Here is a 21,284-nt window from a genome sequence, read left to right on the forward strand (position 1 = left end):
TCAATCCAAATGAGGAAACTTATTTTATGCTAAAGGCTCTTAGTTATTTTTCTTTAGTTCTCTTTAACTATATGAGCAACATTTCGAATTCAGTTTTAGTGTTAACTGTATATGGGATGTAAGAAACTGTATATGGGATGTAAAAAGACACATATTTACAAATATTATAAGCTCCTGTCACATTTTTATGCATGTTCCAAACAGAATCTAGACATCATCCCCTTCAACTGACAACGTCTTTTCAGATGTTTTTGTTTCCTTCTTTTTTGTTTGATCATATTGAACTGCAAGTCTGTGCCAGAGGCTTAAAGAAACAACCAACATTCCAGAAAGCACAAGAAATCAGTAAGCATGTATCTGTGGAAGCTTGCTTAATTTTACAAACATTTCAGGATTAATTTTAGGGGGCCTTCACATTTGCAAAGCACGGCAAATTTACCTTGCAAGTTAGATCTGCAGTTACAACAAACTAGCAGTCACTGGCACCAGTCAAGAGGGAACCCTTTTTTGCCCTCCAGTTAAATCCATTAATAGTTTTCTTTCAAAAAACCCCAAACTTCTCATGAGATAAAGCTCTTTATTACTTCCAAAGTAATTCTTACCTTCCTTATTTCTTTTTCAGAAATGTGTGATTTCACATTTGTGTACTCTGAAAATAGAGCCCTGAAATTAAAAAAAGCTGAATAGCTGCTAAATTAAGTCAGACACTTAAATTACTGTACAGAACAAACTCTTTCTGCATATCGCTTTCAACTGAATAAGAAAAAAAGTCCAACACATACTCACACTTTGTCAAGATAGGCTGGCCTTTTCTTCCTTGGGGTCAGCAGCACTGTCACAAAGATGGTAATGATAAAAAGAGCAAGGACTGCTCCAATCACAGCCCCTGCTACAGCAACAGAAGATGTCTGCTTAAAGGGCACATCTGCAATGTGATAGCATAGGTTACAACTTTAGGAAGTTCATATACTTTTAATACTCAGATGAGCTACTTCAGCGTTGTTCTGAGAAATGCTTCTTCCTTCCACTGCCAAACAGAAAGCCTTGCCCTGCACTAGCACTTTTGTAGTATTGCTTCAACTTACCCAATTAAACAACTGGAGAAATTAAGAGAGTTTGTGAAATCAAAATTTTTGATTTAAAAAATTTTATGGACTACTTTAATTAAATATGAGCAGCATGCTTTCATTCTCAATTTCAAGGTAAGATGATATTACAAAACATATGATTTGCACTTAAATAAGCTAACAAGGTGTTAATTAAAACCCTAGGCAACTATAGTTTATTGACAATCTTTCTTTAAAGGCACTTAAGTTTGCAGAAAGCAAAAAAGAAAAACTTAAAATCAGGGTAAAAAACCCCATATAATAACTACTAGGAGCAATGAATATGCAAACAAACACTAAATACTTGGCTTACACTTATTAAAGCAAACCCTAAGACCACCTATCATCTTTAGGACTTCACACTTCAAGCTACAAGAAAGTAATATTTATAAATAAATTTTAATAAAGGGAGAGAAAAAGCTGTGGGGTTTTTTTTCCTTTTACAGCATTTTTCTTTAGACCTTAGCATTGTGAAATCCAGTGCTGAACAACTTCCATAATGAATTAGCATACTTGTCAGTCTTTAAAGACCACTCCTTTCACTATGCTTAGAAATCAAATTTTAAGTCTCAAAACTGAAAAAGCTGCTAACATACTTTAACTGAAAATCATCAGTGCTTTAAACTAGTGCCAACAGGCTCAACAAAAAGTTTCACAATTGGAATAATTCATGTCAGCTGCACTAAACACTTACCTATAAAATTTAGGCAGCATACATTAAATAATGCTCTCATTTACATTGAGTACTGAATCACAAAATTCAACAGTGAAGAAATTTAAAATTAACACAGTTACCTTCAATGTATTTCTAAAGCAGTCTATTATTATTCAAATGCAACACAACCATTCTCTATTTAATCTCTTACTGAAGGAAATTTTGAGAACCTCTTCAGCTGTATGTTCTATTCACAGATAAAAACCCTGAGACTATACAATATGATTTATCAATTCCTCAGATTTCTTATGTTGTTCTGCCTGTATGCTGGAAAGCTGAGCAAAACCCCTCAATTAAAAAAAAAAAGCAACCTAAAATACAACACTTGATTTGCACTCTAATAAACAATTCCTGTCCCCTCACTGCTTATCAAAGATCTGACATGAACATTCCCCTGGGATTGCACTCACAAAGTATATTTAAGTAACTTGAAAAAAACTGAAATAAGCTTTTTTTTTTGACTTCCTTAATGTTAAAGAATAAAGTCCTAGAGTAAAAACTTGCAGAAGTTACTTTGCTCCTCAAAGATGAATGCAACATACCACACTTGGTTTATATATCGGTTTTCCTGGCATAAGCTCCATGTGTCCATCAGATACCAGCCTGGACACTATAAACTGTCCTGGCTTTGGCTGGGATAGAGTTAACTTCTTCACAGGAGCTTGTACAGTGGTTTGGATTCAGCATGAGAATAGTGCTGATAACTCACCCATGTTTTGATTTTTGCTAAGTCGTGTTTATCCTAAGTCAAGGACTTTTATTTTGTGTGTGTGTGCCTCTCTCATGCTCTGCCAGTGAGGAGCTGCACAAAAGAAAACTAGGAGGGAGCACGGTTGGGACAGATCACCTGAAGAGGCCAAAGGGATATTCCACACCACAGAACACCATGCCAAGTATATAAACTGGGGAAATTACCCAGAAAGAAGTATTGTGCATCACTTGTTTGTTTTCCCCATTTCATTATCCATTACTATTATTATTATATTTTACTTTGTTTTCAATTATTAAACTGTTCCTATCTCAACCTACAAGTTTTGCTTTTGATTCTCCTCCCCATTCCACCAGGGTGCAAAGAAATGGGGGTGGGGAAAGCAAGTAGTTGTGTTGTGCTTAGCTGCAAGCTGGGCTTAAGCTACGACGCAAGAATAATTCATAATTTTTCCTGAAGAATGGGCACATGAATCAGTGGAAGGATCACCTAACCACTGCATTTTAACTGGCTCAAGTTTAGTTTACATTGGGTGCCCTCTTCTTGAAATGAGAAAGTCTCAACTAACTAATATACATTCTTGGGTGTAGAATTCTTGAAGATGCTTTGGCCTTGTGATTATATCAGAAGAGTTCCTTGACTGCTTCATCTGAGCTTCATGGTGCCTTTTCTTCTAGTAAATTCTGCTATCATGTTAAGACATCATAAAGTATTATAATTTCAATCAAAGCCCACCCATTGAGTCTGATTTTGGGTAAGATGACAAACACCCATTTACTTCTGAACATCAGGAAAAATAGTAACATCCCAGCACAGTGTCAGACAAAAACTTAAATGCAATTACCACAGGGCACACTTCATTTGGTTTTTTGAATTGCTTTGGCAAAACATCGGTCTAACCAGGAGAATGGTCATAAACCCAGACCACCATGCCAAGCTGAACAAGCCAGAGAGCACCTAACATGTATGGTGCTACCTACTAAGCATTTTAACCACCAGATGGTCAGAAATAGATGGGAATTGATTAATTCCAAGAAATATGGTTAAAGCAAACAAAGACAATAGAATGAAAAAACAAGACTATTTTGAAGTATGCAATGCCTAGTTTATCAGCTGTGCTTGAAAACAAATGTTTTGGATGGCAAACACCTCCATTTATCATTCTCTTAATCTTCTTAAAAGAGTTTCTGAAGACACTTGTTTTGTAAGTTTATGCTCTCTTAGGGGAATACTAAACAGCCCATCTCACACAGCTTAAACACTTTAGTTCATTCTATCCAGCCTCTGGGTTTATTGTGCTTTTCCATCTCCAATTTTTAAGAACAGACCTGTGCAACATTTTTGAACACTACCTATGTTCCAGAATGTAAGAAAAAGTTTATTCACACAACAGCCATTTGTACGTACAATCAATTCTTTTTACAGTAGACATAATGTACAAAACATTGCAACGCACATGAGCCCTATCCCTATTAATAACTTCAACTCCAGAACATTTCAACTTCTCAACCCATAGGAATTAAATATACATATTTTTTAAAAAATCAAAGCAAAAAATCCACAGAGACAAAAGCAAGATATCCCATGTGGAAAACTGGTTTATGGTTATGTTTATTTCCAAGTAAAACCATCTTTTAAAGATGATATATCAAGTTTTTTTTGAAGAGAGGTATAATCTCTTTATTCCAGAGATAATTTGGATCAGAACCCTCTGCTAGAAATTTCACTCCTTTTCTTGTGTTTGCACTCAAACTACAGATAACCACAATATCACTTGCTATTGTTTTTGAGACTGGTCAATCATGTATCAGTACTCCATTAATCCAAACCCAAACTTAAGTTGTTTAGGGATGCTTTTCCATTTGAATTTCAAATAAAGCTGTTGTCTTAATCTTGTTTAAAGACATGCAGTCATATGCAATCACAGTGTATTGTCTACAACACTCAATATAACTATTTTTGGGAAGCTCTAAATGCTGTAAGCTACCAAACATCATGAGGACAGAAAAGAACTTCCAGCATCAATGCTCATGGAGCAGCTGTAATTATGCAACCTATTTCACATCAACGGTAGCAGACTTCTCTCCTTTCAGTTTTCAAATACTAATAGAGCCATATCAGGTTCAATTTCCTCAAGCTAAACACTTAAAAATGGCACTTCAAAAGATTTAATATTCTACTTATGAATTCATTGTTGTTCTGCAATTCATCTAAAGTTGTTTCATTCCTCCTCACATAATGGGCAGATTTAGTTTGGTGAATCTGCTCAAGATAAAGTAGAACTATTTCACATGTCAGACAAGATTTCCTATGTATAATGGATACAATGTCATTTTAAAGAACATGTAAAATCAGTATGGATTATTTGCAGGGAAAACAAATCCACTGCGGTACAGAGACTGCACAGAGACTGAATTCCTGTTTCACAGACTCTAGTTGCACCACTAAAGAGTGTGTTTTCAATACCTAAAGTAGCAGTGCAAGTGTCTACTTCCCTACTAATAATCTTAAACTCTGGCTACCCTCTTCAAAGCAGGTATTGTTACTTAGTCCGAAGCAGCGTAAAACCGCTGTTTTAACTTCTGGTCATAGAAACTCTAATGCTTTTTGGCACCTGGGAAAATAAGCATATTCACATTAGCCTCCAGCTTTGGAATCTATAAGGGTGTTTTCTCCTTAGCTGTGTCCAATTAACCAGCTTTTAAATTCAATGGTAAGATTCCAACAAAGCCTCCAAAACAGGTCTCAAAAATTGCACGCTGTAAAGTTGCAAAGAGCATCTTGTATGCATTAATGAGTTTTGACACCCTGCCAATTACAGGCCTAACAAAACACCTCACTGTATGTATATATACAGACACTAGAGTAAGCTTTAGAAATCAATGACTAAAAAAATAACTTTTCATCTTATTCAAATACAAGCCTTTGACCTGTTTAGAGTTACTCCTCAAAATGTTGCTCATAAGTTAATTTCAGTGCAATGACTTAACTTTTAAGTATATAGTTACAAGAAGGCTCATTAAAATGCTAAGAGGTATTCATTTTTATGCAGAAAAAACCCTAGAAAATAAAGCTTTAATTCTGTTGTAACTCATTTTAATTGGTAAAATATTTGCTATACAGAAGCATTAAGCTTACTGTGGATGGTACCTAGACTGGAGTAATTCAAAGCCCCCAAAGATTATATTTGATCATTGCCTTGGGTAAACTTATTTTTAAATCAGAGAGCCAAGACAGCCATTTTTTATTCTTAAACAATATTGAACGGCAACTTCAATTTAGTCTTTTTTTTTTAACTCTGACATAGACCAATATAAGCACTCTGCATTAAAACTCAAACAGTAGTACAGCATTGGGAAAAAAAAGCAGCTCAAATACATTTTCCCCAGTTTCAGTATTTCCATTTTGTCAAGTCACAATATAAAAACCTTCAAAAAAAAGTTTCAAAAAGTTTATTCCTCCTCTTGTGTAAGTATAAACAACCTGAAAGTGACCAGCCAATGAAGTGAACTGCAGGTACATGTTAGTTTTCAGTGGTTACTACACATACCACTCCCTCCGAGATATTACCGCACCATCTAAGTGAGAAACAAAGTCATCATCCTCATAAAATTCACCATGCATAAAACCCATTCCAAATGTTCCACCTTCATGGTAATCCATTGGTCTTTCATAACGGTCCTGGTACCTGTTAGTATTGTCTACATTGTTCAACTCAGGTTTTCCAGGGTCTTCTAAATAATCTTTAGATATTAAGTTCATTGGGTGCTTTGTTTCTTTTTTTATACTGCCAGGGTAAGAACCCATATCATCTGACTGAAGAACATCTATTTGGGACTCTTTTTGCATATCTGATGGTGGAATGTAGTTCTTAGCAAAGTAGTCACCACGGAACGTCTTTCTTCTCTTATAGTAGACGGCTCCAACCAGAGTACCAAGAAGTAACAGCAAAAGAACCCCACCCACCACACAACCGACAACGATACCCCAAGTGTCGTCCTGCTTTGTTGGCAAGGTTGATGTTGGGAAATTTATTATTCTAGGTTCTGTTGCTAAACCTGTGGTGCCATCAGTCGAAGGATGCCAGGGAACCGTGGGCAGTCGAGTGGTAGTAGTAGGAGGATCTAATGGAAAGAGCAAAGAAGTAGACAAGACACAGAAAAGGCACAGAATGTCAATGCGAGCTAAATCAGTTAAGGGTTTATAAGAAAGCAAAGTTGATGGGTATGTTCTACAAGAATAGTTTTTCATTCTCAAGTTCATGGCACTATAGAAGTCTTAAATTACTCACAAGCTTTGAACTAGCTTCCTTACATATGGTTTGGAGTTAAGCTGCAGCAGTACAGAAAGTATGAAGAGCGAACAAAGTAAAAATAACCTTCAGGTACAAAATTTGCCCTCCTCAAAATAAGGAGATGGAGTTTTTCTACTCAGATGTTGACTGAACATCATTATTTACCTCCTCCAAGGAGGAAAAACTCAAGCAGTCCTCTAACCTTCCATCCAGCCATAGGGAATTCTGCATCAAATTAATTCATTATGCCACAGTGTCAACTATTCCACATTAAATTCCCCCTTTAGAAATAATTCAGGGCACTGAATATAAGAATGAAAAACCATGAGTTGCGTGCTCAGTCGCATGAACTACTGATTTTTAAGCTATTCTCTCCAAAAACATTTGTTTCATTAATAAAACTTACTCAGCCTCACCTTGGGATTAGTGAAAGAAGCATAGTTAAAAATGGTATGTATTAATCTCAAAGTAACATTTATGTTGAGCAAGGAGCCTTCAGGTTTTTAAAACATTAAAAAATTGAAACATTTGAACCAAAAATTCTATCTATGCATTCCTTCTATAAGCCATTTAATCCTTCATGCACAAAGAAATTTCCATATTAATTCCTCATTATAAAATATAAACTGATTTCATGTCAGGTTATGCATGTAAACAAGAGACTGCCAGATACCAAGCTTCTCCAGCATGCAGCTTTTGCCTTTGTTCTTTAGGTCTATTGGAGACGTATGCATCTCTATTGCAGGCAAGGTTCCAAGTGATGGGCTGATGACACTGAGATGATACCAATCAACCACAATATTATATACAACTCCACTTCTTATTTCTATGCCACACTGAAAAGAAGTTACTTTTTGCCTTGCCCATTACAAGCTAACTATTTTAAAATCAAAAAAGGAATTCTAAACATGTTATTATAGCTTGAACCTTTCAGAGAGACTATTGCATGGACAGCCTATTATATCACGTAATTTAATTAAATGCCCATAAGCAAGATCCATGAAAGCAGTACTACCACCACATTAGAAGTACCCTAAATTTACCACCATAAAGTAAACCAGATAGAACTATATCTTTGTCAAGCTTTCAGTTATTTGACAAATCACAATTAAATAGCCATAAATATGATTTTTAATCTCACCACTCAGAAACAGACATAGAATTTTCTCATACTAGACAGAATTCTCATATTTGTCATGATTACTACACACCTTGCTGCTGAATGCAACATTTTAAGCATAAGTAAAGTTTTACGCAGTTTTTCAAAGGGCATAATTTTATTCCTTAACAATGTGAAAAGTGATGGTTCGTTAGGGTACTATGCATAAATGGAATTAATTTGACAGAAGACAGGAAACTGAACAAGAAAGATGCACTACCAAAATGAATAAGAGGAATTCAGATTATGATTTTAGTAGAAATTGACTTAAAGTGAGTTTGGTAATTTAACAAAGAAGTAGAGATTAAAGAATCCAAGTTTACCAGGGTTCTATGTCCCACACATCCCTAGGTCATGAAGTTCAAATCTCTCTTCCTTGAAAAGGTATTTGTTTAAGACACAAGATTTATGACCTTAAAACACTATTTCAAACAGTACCAGCAAAATCCTTCCAGGCTATATATACTTGTTTGGCTATAGTTATTTGGCTTTGTAATTGTTTTGCCTCTGATACTGAGGTCTTAAGTCTTATCTCTCCACAACCACAAGGATGTAGTATTTGCATCCTGGCAAATTTTACCATTACAAATGTGAAATAAGCACAGTGGCAATTACAATCTTATTAATATATTAGAAATTCAGTGTTTTACAAAGAGTTTTTCCTTCAAACCTTCCCATTCATCCACCAGTTGTCAGGCTGTCCAGCTGCATTACCAACAAGCACTAATTAACATATTATTTCAATTGCAAACACAGGATCAGTTAAGCATTTGTTCATATGTATTCCTACAATACATAACCATGAAAACTCTAAGATTTATTTATTTTGGTACTTTTTATTGTTGAAGAATGACAAAATTAAAACTGTACCTTCTTGTTTATAAGGTCAATTGCTACTAAGAATATGAGTTCACTTCTGACATCACCCAGAACTTTCTAAATGTAAAGCTAATTTTTTTCTTCCTGTACCAAGCAAGTTCCCCAAATGGAGAACAACGTTAAGATGAGGAATGCCAAAGTTTTATGTCCACCTCATAATATTTTGCTTGCAAATAACATCTCAGATGTCATCTCCAAATCAAGAAAATGCCACTCATATCTGTAGCTATGAAAGATGACATTATTTCATTTCAGCAAGTTCTTTAACTATAATATTTCAAATAATCACTGATAAATGTTTGACTTCTTAATGCTTTCCACTAAAACATTAAGGGCATAATTTAAATTTTGTTTCATATGGCACTTTATTCAAAAGCAACAATTACCTACTGATGACTTCCTTTAACACTTTATTTCATACCCGATGTTTAACAGCTCTTGTCTCTTTCACTGATGTAGGCTTCTATTGTTGCACAAAGCACAAAATATTAAAATATCCATGTGGGTCAGGGAGCTAAAAGTAGCAGAAATTCTGGAAAACACCTGGCTTTAGTTTAAATACATCTTGGTTTCAGTTTTTGTTTCTTACTATGTTCTGGGGCCTGTTCAAATCCTTATTACATGTACCCTGCAATAATGATGAGGACAAGCAAAGACCCCAACAAAATTTCTTCTACTCTTAGCTACCACCCCCATTAATATAAGAGACATAATTGAACAAAGCAAAACCCAATTTTCTGGTATGAATATAGCAAGTAAATTGTCTCCTTCCATTTCCTAGTTGGTTTCAAAGCCTTTGACACCGTTTTCTGCCAATAAAAGCAAGACTTTTTCTTGACTTCAAATGAAGCTCTGATACCACCTCAAATTAAAGGACCATGGTCCCAGTGCACTGCTTAGTTTTCACACTCTTAATTGTTTTCCAGATGTTTCCCATCAAAGTCAGTACCAACTTTCAACAGTGTCAGCTTGATATTTTTATTTTTCCCTTAAATGACTATTCTTGATATAGTTTTCTCAGCTCTTACAATACCAACAAGTTATCTTGGGCAGGGGAGTTTCTACCATTAAGTTTAGTAGAGGCATCCAACTAACATAACATGTTTCGCATCCCAAATACTACATCTCCCTGCTTCAGTCCTCCTGCTATACCACATCCTTCAAATTTCTGGGACTCACTTCTGCTTCTGTTGCCAATTCAAAGCCAACAATAAGCCAAATTTCAGAGAGAAGAAAGTAGAAAGAGATGGATGAATCATCCCTAAAAACCAGATCACTATCTTCAAAGTCTTATCATTGTTAAAAAAAAAAAAAAGTCAACAAGAGAACACAATACTCTTAAACCATAAACCATTTTGGATTTAGCCTACTATGAAGTATTTGAGAGGTAAAGTGACCAGTTCTACAACAGGTAAGATAATTCAATACTGTCACAATTTACTTGGGTTAGAATTTGTCATATTACAGAAACAAAGTTTTGGAAATAAAGGTTCCTTGGAGAGTTGCTGTGTGTTAACATAGACAGTCAAAGTCTTTCTGGTTCCAAAAGCCACAACAGAGTGGCCAAAAATAGTTCTCTCTATTTGCAAAAAACAATCCCACACCATTCAAGATGCAAACGCCCCCTTTTTTTTGCCTCCTACAAGACAAGGATGTGCTATCAATTACATCTAATACACAAGTGAGTTGGCTTTTACAAATTACAAGATCTCTCTTTGCATACGCCATTTTACTGAGTGGCAAGGACCTGCCTGTGTATGTATTACTTGTATGTTTGCACAGATACATACATACTACTGTGTCTTGACTTGCTGTTCTTGCTAAATTATCCTTAGATGTTAAGTACTTAACAATTGAATAATAATTCTGTGCAGTTAGGTCTTAAAAATCAGCTCTTTCAACTGCTGAAAAGCTTATGTAGCAACTGCTTTATGACAGCAGGGAAAGTCAGCTTTCCATGGAAGAAGACTCAAAGTCTGAGAGCAAATGATTTGGAAATTTATGATTCTTTCTTTCTCCAACCACTGCTGCTCTAATGTCAAGTAGTCAGTAAAGGATACTGCATAACACTCTCCCCACAGTGTCTTGCCTACAAAGGTTTCACACTGGAGCTAAAAATTTTCCTTAGAATTATTTTCAGTGTGTGCTCCCCCACCTCTATTTTGGCAGCATAATACTAATATTGCTATCAACAGTTTCTCTCATCAATCATCCACTTTCAAAGTTCAGTGTGCTTTTGTGGTTTCTAGCTGGGATTTTCATGCACCAAATAAAAGACTTTGGTATTTTTTTGGGACACAAGAAAAACTTACTATTATTGTAACCTCCAGCATGGAAGAATATTCAGGAAGACCACTGAAAATTCAAAGCCTACTAGACCAGGGAGCAAAAGCCCTTTGCTAAAGAGCAGTTTGTCAACATCCCTCCAATATGTAATTTAGAAAATAAAAGAGTGCCCGTATTCACAAGGCGCTCTCAGAACAGAGGTTTATGTATGAAGCAGCAAAACCTAAAACCAACTATCAGTCTCAGCTATGTTAATCCTCACAGTGTCCACTCTACAAGAAGGTGACCCCTGTGCTTACAAAAAACCCCTTTCTAGGATTGCTGCCTAACAAAGGCTGGCTTTACTTTTAACAAAAGTAATCTCTTCCAAAGGCTGTCATGACAGAAGAAGTATGTTCCAACCTTAATGCAAGCCTCACAGGTCACCTCTCCTTTGCAAGGGGATAAAGGGAAAGCCTCAGTAAACAGTATGAAGGTGAAAGAACACAGAGTCAAGAAAACAAAATTCAATTCCTTGTGTAAGAAAACTGAGTAAATCAATACTGTACAAGGAAGTGCTTTATATATCAAACTGACAGCATGTTTTAGAAAACTTACTTCAATGCTTGAACTCCACAAGGAGCATGACTTGCTTTTGCTGGACAACTATGGAAAAAGTTTAGCTTTGCATCATTGAATTAATAAAAATTGCAAAAATGACTAGGCCTTAAATGCCAAATAAAAACAAGTATCACACTTCAAAAACTATTTGAGTATTTCTCTATTCCTATAATGATGTAGAATCTCCTGAATCTGGAAGCTGAAGATACTATTTAGTTCCTGTCAACTACTTCTCTTTCATTTCTGTATTTCAATTCAAGAATATTAACAAGATTTAGGAGCACAACAGAACTTATTAAAAATAGAGCTTTGACTTTAACAATGAATATCAGGACCAAAACCAATCTTTTGCTCAGCTACATTCCAAACCTACAACACATTTCAACTTAATGGGTATTTTTTTCTAGCAGTTAAAAAGCTTAACAACTATGAGCATGGTGACTGTTCAGAAACATTAACTTCATAAATCCTTTTTGACAGCTTCATAATTAAAATTTGAAAGATGGTGTGGTCATACAGTTTTGTCTGTTAACTTCCAAGTTTCAGTTCACATTTTATGCCAAGTTTTATACAATGGCTAAGAGCAAAGACAGAAAAATAAGCTAATTGATTATTTCAGCTTATTGCTCTACAGTACATCACTGCCATGTTTACTATTATTACCTGGTGAGTTAAGTCAAATATTACAGGTGGTAAGTGAATTGATTATTGGTCACTTGCCCGTCCTGCATCACTTTAGGGCATTTCAATTAAAGAACCAATCACTTTGTAAAGTTATTCTTAAGGGTTACAATAGAATGTACTTAGTATTTGTTTCTGAAAACAATACAGGTGTTATACTAATAATTGCTTCACCTCTCCTTTTTTTATCAAGTCTCCTATATACAAAAAGTTTATACACAGTGCTTTTAATCATTTTATCAGCATGATCAACATAACACTTTTTAAAGACTGAAATTTACTGGCAGCTAAAACCTTTATTGTTACTGGTGGACCTACCTGGCAGAACCATGACACTGTATGATTCTGCACACCAAGTGAGGCTCAGTTTTGTTGCTCCCTGAAAACAGCTAAGGTTTGCTAATTGCAGTTAAATTGCTACAGTAAAATCAAGTTGCTGAGCACAGCTGAAAAGCAGCACACACAAACAGCGTCCATCAATTCACAGCAAATGCCAACTGCTGCAGCTTAACTATCTCTGCACTGAGCTGTTTTAGACTCTGTAAGATTTGCATTAGGCTAGAACATAAACCATCACCACTGCCCAACTAGCCTGTATGCCTACCCTGCTTTTTAAAAACTTGATTCATTTTAGGAAATATTATCTAGGATTTTCTGGTTAGCCTGTTTTAGTCTGTTAGTTGAAAACATAATTTGAATGACAACCTTAAATTTTCATGTATGACAGTCATGGTAAAAAGCATGATGTCTGTTTAGATCACATAACATTTACAGAACTGACAACTTGAATAATAGTGGACTTGAAAAAACTTTTCCCCATTCCTTAGAATAGGGTTGAGAACAGAGCTATAAACTGCATTGTTATTTTTTGAGCAAGTGTATTTGAAAGTTATATTCGAGTCAAACATTTCACCCCAATTAATGATGATTTTCTAATTTTTTGAATTGATATTTCTTACAATGTGCCAATTTTTGTAATTGTTTTGAGACTGCTATGCAGCCATGAAGTCTTCTCCATAGAAGCAGCCTTAGAAACAAAACATCCAAAAGTAACTCTCACAGAAATAACTTTCATAACAATTGGCAGCACTTGAAATATTTTAAATTATATAAAATTCTAGGTATTAAGTAGTTTACAAGTAATTCAACTGTCTCAAACTATTTAGAAGTTTCCAGTTAACTAGCTCATTGACTAGACAGTTAATTAGAACTTACTAGCTTTCCACAGAGGCCTACAGTGACTGACTTCAACATTATCATTCATTCTAAAGATGCAGAGAACTGTCAAAGTGAATTCTGACTGATGTGGTTTCAAACATTTTGTACTTACAGTTTTAGTCTTATATTCTCATTCTCATTTTAACTCTTAAGTGTTCATATGGAATTTTAACAAAGAAGTCATCTATGTTTGTATCCACCATCTCTGCATTCTCTAATGGGCCAACATGTGCGTTGACACTTAATTTACTTAATGAAATAACTAATGTCAAGAACTTACTGGAAAGCAGCAACACAATACAACATAATGAAGTTTTAATTTTCATGTCTATTATCTTCCTTCAAAAGCCCTATAATATTAGCATTTATTCATCAAGCTAATTTACTTAATCCCTTATGAAAATCTGAACAGCTTTTCCACACGTGTATAGAAGTATTCATGCTTACTGTAAGTCATAGTGCTCTTTCACAAAAAAGATGTCACAGTAAAAAATTAATTACATTGTGTTAATGATGCAAGGATGTGTGTTCCAGCAGCAGTAATGCTACACAGACACACAAATTGTGTACATGGTACTAAGTAGATCAGCAAAGGTTCTGCATGAGGTATTTAACTTGATGATTACTGGGTATCTGCACCCTGAGAAAATGACACAAGTAACTGGTGTAAAATGGACACAATTCAGAACATAACTAACTTCCTTAAAAGAGCATCTAACTTTTCTAAACATAATTGTTCTCCTTCCACCAACATCTGTTTTCTCAATTTATTAAAGACAAGGTACTACTTATTGCAGTCAATATGTCTTGTCAAACACAGGTTAACACTGCACAAAAAGTTAAATTACCAAAAGAAAATAATCATCTCAGAAGCACCTTAACCGTAAGAATTTCCACTATATGTTCCTATTCAAGAGTCAGTTTAATCCCAAATTGTGCTGTAGCTTTTAAATCCACACTTTCAATGGCTTTTCACACAAAAAGCATATATTTTTCATTTATTTCATGCAACAACTGGCTCTTCAGTTTGCTAATTTGATCACTGACAAAAAAATGTTCCAAGTTAACAAACTGTCTTTGCTAAGAAGTAAAACTTACCTAATATGTAGATAGTCTTCTGATCACTTTTCTGACCAAGAGCATTAGTCACCTTACAGATGTAAGTCCCAGTGTAGTTATAAGTCAAAGGGCTGCTGAATTGCAGAGTATTGTTAACAGCCAACAATCCTTCAGGCCACTGTCCATCCAACCTAAAAGAACAGTTATATTTCAAATGTGTATATTTACAACTAGTTTAAACAGAAGGAGTTTAAAATAATATTGCCAATAATCTCTGGAATGACTTTTTCACTGTGCTCTGACACTTCCAGTGGGCTTCCCTTCAATACTCTCAGGGTACACCTGAAGGTTTACTCAGTATTTAATTTCTGGGCCAAATCCTTTAAATGTCAGATCTGCTGGAACTAGCAAGCTGTCTAAAATCAACACTACTACAGCTAAGCAAACAACATCTCAAAAGAACTTGGAGGAACAAGACAACCCAAGCTCTGAAAACTAACAGTTTAGAAGCACTTCTGCTGTCAGGATTAGCTGCCTGTTCATTTGCATCCAGTAGATATTTCTGTTCATACATACTTAATTTAGAGGACATTTTGACTAGAACTTCTGAGCAATTCAAGCAGTTTCTCCTCTCCTGAACTGTCTTTTCTTACCTCCCATCACTCTTCTGTCTAAATTACAGCACTGAAATGGAATGTGGTACTTGGTGATACACCTGGGGAAACAACTGGCTGAAAAAATTATTTTTTATCAATTGACTTTTCTAAATCTATCATTTCCCTGTACAATTCTGTCTGACATTGCAGTAACAACTGTGTAAATGCAAGAGAAAAAGGGGAAAGGCAAAGGCCCTGGAACTATTCTAACAGCGCTGCCAACTGTCCATTAAACACCTGTGTAATTCCATGCCATTGAAATCCATTTTGATTTATCTAAGTACCTATTAACAGCCAAGCAGGCCTAAATCAATATTCAAACTAGATCACTAGATGATAATATCTTGAAAGCATTTAGAAAGTGTGATTTTTTTAAAGTAGTATTGAACAAAAAGGCAACCATCTATTTAAAACAGGTACTCAAGGGAAAAGAAACAAACACTTCACAGTTAACACTAAATACAATCTTCAGAAAATGTGGTTCAAGACAAGATCCCTAGTCCTTCGCTGTGATTATTGTATTGCCCAGAATTGCTGATAAAAGTCATCAGTCACATACATCATAATTCATAGTACCAGAAGTACTTATTTCAAGAAACGTTATAAAAAAACAGTCAAGTGGTTTGAAAGCTCTATCCTACTAAAATTCTCATACATGCAACATTTAAAAATATTACTAACCATGAAAATCTCACTATCCCAGTAAATACAATGCCATCTTGGATTCCAAGGGACAAATCTGGTTGGTAAGGGAGTTCTACAACCTATTGTAATCTGACACCAGTCAAACAGTACATAGTTCAACACAGCACTTCTCCAAGCTCAAGCTACCCTTCTTTTCCATGGATTTCCCCCTTACACATGAACTTTCTTATTCACCAGTACTAGATTTTTGGATGGGTTTTGTTGTTGCTCCAAAAAGCATACCAGGTTTATTCCAGAAAACTTAGATTTCCTGTAAAAGTTTCTTCCATTTTAAGTTTAGGAAGTCTAACAGTGATCTCTGAAGCTCAAATGGCTTTGAATGTATTTAAATAGGTTCATTTCTTCTAGAATTGTGAACATTTGTAGTATTGATTAGTTCTTATGTATGTTTCAAATTCAAATGAGAGAACTAAGAACCTAGTGCATCTGAAGAAGCAAATGGTACAGCTGTTGGGGGCTTTTTTTAAACACAGGAATTTTTATGTGCTGAAATTTCTCATCACAGTGATTTTGAGCTAAGCCTGGGATGGTAGTCCACAGATTCATGAAATGTGGATGATATGTAAGCTTTTAAATTTTTTCATTAGAGGCATATGTAAATAATAGTTGGATTCTTATTAGAGTTATTGGTCTTTGCTCTACATGCTGCAACACAGAGAGCTCAGTATACCTTGAGTAAATAAAGACACTTTACCCTGAGAGTAATGACAAACTGTTTAGGCACATAAATTTACAAGATATCACCTGTATTCATACAAACACACATCTTGTACTCCCCTTTTAAAAAGCTGGATGAAACCAATATGACCAATACAAGTCACATACTCTTTGTTTTCAAAACATGCATTGACTGTAAGCAAAGTGATTATACCACTTGAATCATGTGCCAAATCCCTTTTCATAAATATTTACCTGGTCCACATAAATTCCATAGGTAATGGATTTGCATCAGCATTACATTTGAGCTGAACATTTCCTCTTCCAATGAACCAGTTCCCATCATAGCCAGTTACTGAAACTTCTGGGGTATCTGACAAAAAAAAAAATAATCTATGAACAATCACAATTTTTACATTAAAAGCGAATCATGTGTAACATTGTTAGAACAAATAGGTATTTTTCTCCTTTTTTTTTTTACTGTGTGCTTTAGTTGTTGGTTGCCTTTTTGTTTTTAATTTAAAGACCACCACCAAAATATACAGAGAGCATGATACAGTTCCAAGCTACAACATTAATATGCAGCAGTGAACAAATAGTTTCAATCAGTGCAATTTTCCCAGTGTGTTTTCAGCAGCCACACAGCACCCTTAGAAGTGAGAGGACTTCAGAAAAAAAGAATCAGTTTCATGTTTTTGGGAAGGAGGAATGGTAACTTAGAACTACTTCTCACTAAAAAGATACAGCAAAGAATCAGAAACAACCTTGGGAAAAACCAGATAATTAAGAAATCACCAAAAAGTTCACAGATGCCAACTATAAAGATTAAATTATCCATTGGCATCAAAATGTAGAATTATGTTATGGCTCTAAAAAGCCAGGAGGTGATTTCAGAGAGGCGTTGGAAAAATATTTAAAAGCCAAGGAACAGACAAACTAGTATGATTTGGGATAAGCTCTGGAGCCAAAATGGAGATGCAGTTGCAAAAGCTAATAAGTGTTAGGGAAAACTGAAGAGCACACACTGCTTCTCACTTGCTACTGTGTACCTTACTATACAACCTTGTTAGAAATTCTGAAACATGCAATTAACGCTAATCTCAGATGAAAATATTGAAGACCAACTTGCACCCTCACTTCATTTTCAACAGGAAACAATTATTTTATTCACTGTTTGAGACAATACAAATCCTCTTCAGTTTTATTTCTGTATCAATGACCCTCCAATCTAGAACTTTATTTCAAGACCAATAAAATAAAGCAGTGTTAATCACTATTTTATACCAAAATAAGTGATTCTTTACCAAACAGAACAAAACCAAGCCAAAATCAAATTCTAGTCAAATCAAAACAGCCAAGTCTACTTTTCCCAGCCGCTACATTTGTTTTACTTGAACTGACAGACTTCTGTGATTTAGGAACTTTAAAGCAGCACACAGCCAGGTTTAGGAACTTTAAAGCAGCACACAAGACAGGCCACCAAATGACCAACACGAAAATAGTTGGTTTTGTTCATATATGCACTGTTTAACAAAAAGGGACCACATGCCTAAAGCTTACTTGTTTTAACTAGTTTTAACTAAGCAACATTGTAAGCCACCTTGTTTTGTATTCATGTCTTTTAAAAGCCATAAGTTTTTTAAAGAAGCCCAGTGCAGGTTTGAATTATATTATTATGTTCTTGTTTCCTTGTGCTAGTTAGAGTGGACAAAGCTTGGTGAATAATCTGAAAGTAACTTACTGACCACCACAAGACCTATTTTCAACTTAGCATCTCACACATGAATTTTCATTAGCATTCTTTTTTAATAATGCTGAAATTGCAAGACACTATAAACAGCTTTTGGATCAACCCTCATGTTTATCCATGATTCAATATCCAAAACAGTAGAAATGTAACAGTATTCTAGCTTCATTACTTTATTTTCAATTCAGAGACCCTAGGCTTTTACTCTTGCCTGACCTGCCTCTTATCACAGCTTTTCTATACAGTTTCCATTTTCCTGAAGCAGAAAGTGCTCATCTCCTTCCCGTGGAAGGTGTACGCTGATTAAGGGGGAAGTTGCAAGGTACAAACCAGGAGTAATTACCTCACAGAATACTTACACTGTATATCCAACACGTAAGGGTATCGCATCTCCTTTTCAAAGGCGGGGTGCCTCACTACACAAGTTATGTGTCTTCCTCTTGCAAATCGTGTAGGGACAATCACATAGTGGCTTACAACTGTCACTGTTTCATTTGGAAACAAAGTAGAGGTGGATTCCATTTCACCAAGGCCTCCTTCCCAGTCAATCTGTGCAGCAGGTTTTCCAGTGGCTGCTGTACAAGTGGCTGCTACTGTCCTATTTGCACCATCTATTAGAGGGTTTGGTCCTTTCTTTAAGCTCACAACAGGTTCAACTAAGGAGAGGGGAAAAAAAGGAGATTTAAACAAGAACTCCACATCTTTGAAAGTGTCACTACTTAAGTTAAACAAGATCTAATCCACTTGCAAATGCTCATGTTAATCAGACATCCTAGAAGGCTACGCATATCTCAAGAGATGACAGTTCTACAAGGCTTTGGTCTGCTGACATTACCCCGCTTTGTCCACTCACTCAAGTTCAGTGTTGTTCATTCAATACATTTAATGCACTGAAAGGGAATTCCAGAGTGGTCAGATCCAAAATGCCAATTGCAGTGCTTCAGTTGCAGTGTCTGACAACAGCAAACTTAAGGTATTAGGTTGAAACGACACTGCAGGGTTTTTTTCAAAAAGTTTAGATTCTGCTGCATTTTCAAGCATTTAAGAATTAACCTATACTGTCAGTTTGTGTCACTTGAAATCCACTTCAGTGTTCTAACATTAGGAGTTTAAGCTTTTCTTGATCACTATTATAGAAATGACTTCCAAGCTGCATCTTTATTATATATACAAACCACACACTGAATAAAGGATCTAATAAGTAAACAGAAATATGCAATTGTAGATAAAATTTATCTAAGTTTTTAATATACAAAGTAATCTATATGTAAATAAAATTTCAGTAACAAAATACAATAAAAATAAAATTCATTGTTTTATATAAAAATAAAATTTTTGCCTATATATATATATATTTTGCCTACATGGAACTCAATACTAAGACTAAAGAAATCTGCATGTGGAAGGATGTGACCTCCTCGTAAAGCCACTGCTCAACCCAAAATTTTAAAGACTTGGGGAACACAATTCTTTCTAAAGGGAAATTGAGCTCTTCATGGACAAGTCTACTGCTGAGGACTATAGACTAAAAAGGTTCGAAAAAATTTCCTTTTGGTTTAGCAAATCTGTTTTGGCCCTGTACAAGCCACCCACCAGCTGCAGCCCAAGTCAGAAAAACTACCTGGTGCTCCAGATACAAACCATGGCTGGGCTGTTTTAGAATGGCCCGTTTGTGTCACCAGTTCTGTAAGGGACAGGTTTGCAGTGGTGTACCAGCCTGTTCCACAATCCTGGTCTCGCTCTAATCTGGCTACTGAAGTCCTCTGAAGGAAGGTCATTGCTACTCACCATAATAGTTCAGAATCCACCTCAGTGGATCAGCCCTCACTAATCACAAAGCAGAGATAAGTCTTGCAAGTTCTGTGCCTTTCAGTATCAGAAGGAAAAAAGTTAGTTCATGGAATTTCTTTCCAATAAATTGAAGCTGACCCACAGACACATCTTGTAACACAACAGAGCAAAGTACCATACCTGGCAAGTTCTCCAACTACCTACACCTTCCAAAGATAACAAATATTTTCAGTTATTTTCAGTGCCAGGATCAGTTTTTGACTGTTTTCTGCTCAGTCTAACACTCCTCATGTCTGAACAAGTTGGTTTATCATTTGCTCAATTATACTAAAAGAAAAGGCAACTATTAAATGGATAACCTTACAAAAATGTGTTTTCTGTTCTATGCATAGAAATGCTTGAAGAACACAAGTTGTTATGAAATTGAAGATTGTTTGGGTGGATACTAAGAGCAAATTATTTTCTACTTTGCTTCTCTGAATGCCCACCCTCTGAGATTTGTTAGTAACCCTACTGAAAATAAGCCAATAGCAGGTTTTTTTCTACCAAGTTGAACACTCACTCTTCTAGATCTGAAGTATTTTTAATACAGCTTCTTTCAAAATCTGATTCCCTGCTCTGCAACACCAGCAACAGCTAGAGCTTTGTGCAGTAAACTTGCATATCTGAACTGATGTACACATGAAGCATTGTCTCATCCACAAAAAAAGCCTTTAAAACCTAGTATGGAGAACTTGACGTAACATAGTTTTGTTATTTGACCCACAATTTGGTTTTCCTGATTTAACATGAACACTACTGCCTTATCCTCCCAAAATCACTGGTAGAGATTTCTTCAATAGCTTCTGTAGCATTACTAAAATGCAGACGTATACACCCAAATTTATATTTAGAATTTTACATACATGAAAGTTCTAATTTTTGCTGTATCCCTCCCTTCCCAAGATTTCCATAATAGTAAAATAAATTAAATTAGCAGCTATCATTAGCATTTCATGCCAAAACTCTAGACTCAAATAATT

At 35.4% G+C, this 21,284-nt stretch overlaps 1 protein-coding gene across 3 annotated transcripts in view; it reads right to left on the reverse strand.

Annotated features, from left to right (window-relative positions):
• The window catches only part of NECTIN3 (nectin cell adhesion molecule 3), a 61,595-nt gene that overhangs the window by 11,341 nt on the left and 28,970 nt on the right, over positions 1–21,284 (reverse strand). For 2 of the 3 annotated variants that reach the window (XM_071433457.1, XM_071433458.1), the window contains exons 3-6: positions 18,831–19,127; positions 16,980–17,097; positions 14,746–14,897; positions 787–925 (exon numbers count right to left, since the gene is read on the reverse strand). In XM_071433457.1, the coding sequence (XP_071289558.1) occupies positions 787–925; positions 14,746–14,897; positions 16,980–17,097; positions 18,831–19,127 (706 nt within the window). Of the gene's footprint in view, positions 1–786; positions 926–6,516; positions 6,655–14,745; positions 14,898–16,979; positions 17,098–18,830; positions 19,128–21,284 lie in introns of all 3 variants that reach the window. The other variant, XM_071433459.1, reaches the window with a different exon arrangement.

The sequence above is a fragment of the Agelaius tricolor genome, unplaced genomic scaffold (genome assembly GCF_023055355.1).
Source record: "Agelaius tricolor isolate 1412-34295 unplaced genomic scaffold, bAgeTri1.0.p SCAF_9, whole genome shotgun sequence".
Classification (NCBI taxonomy): Eukaryota; Metazoa; Chordata; class Aves; order Passeriformes; family Icteridae; genus Agelaius; species Agelaius tricolor.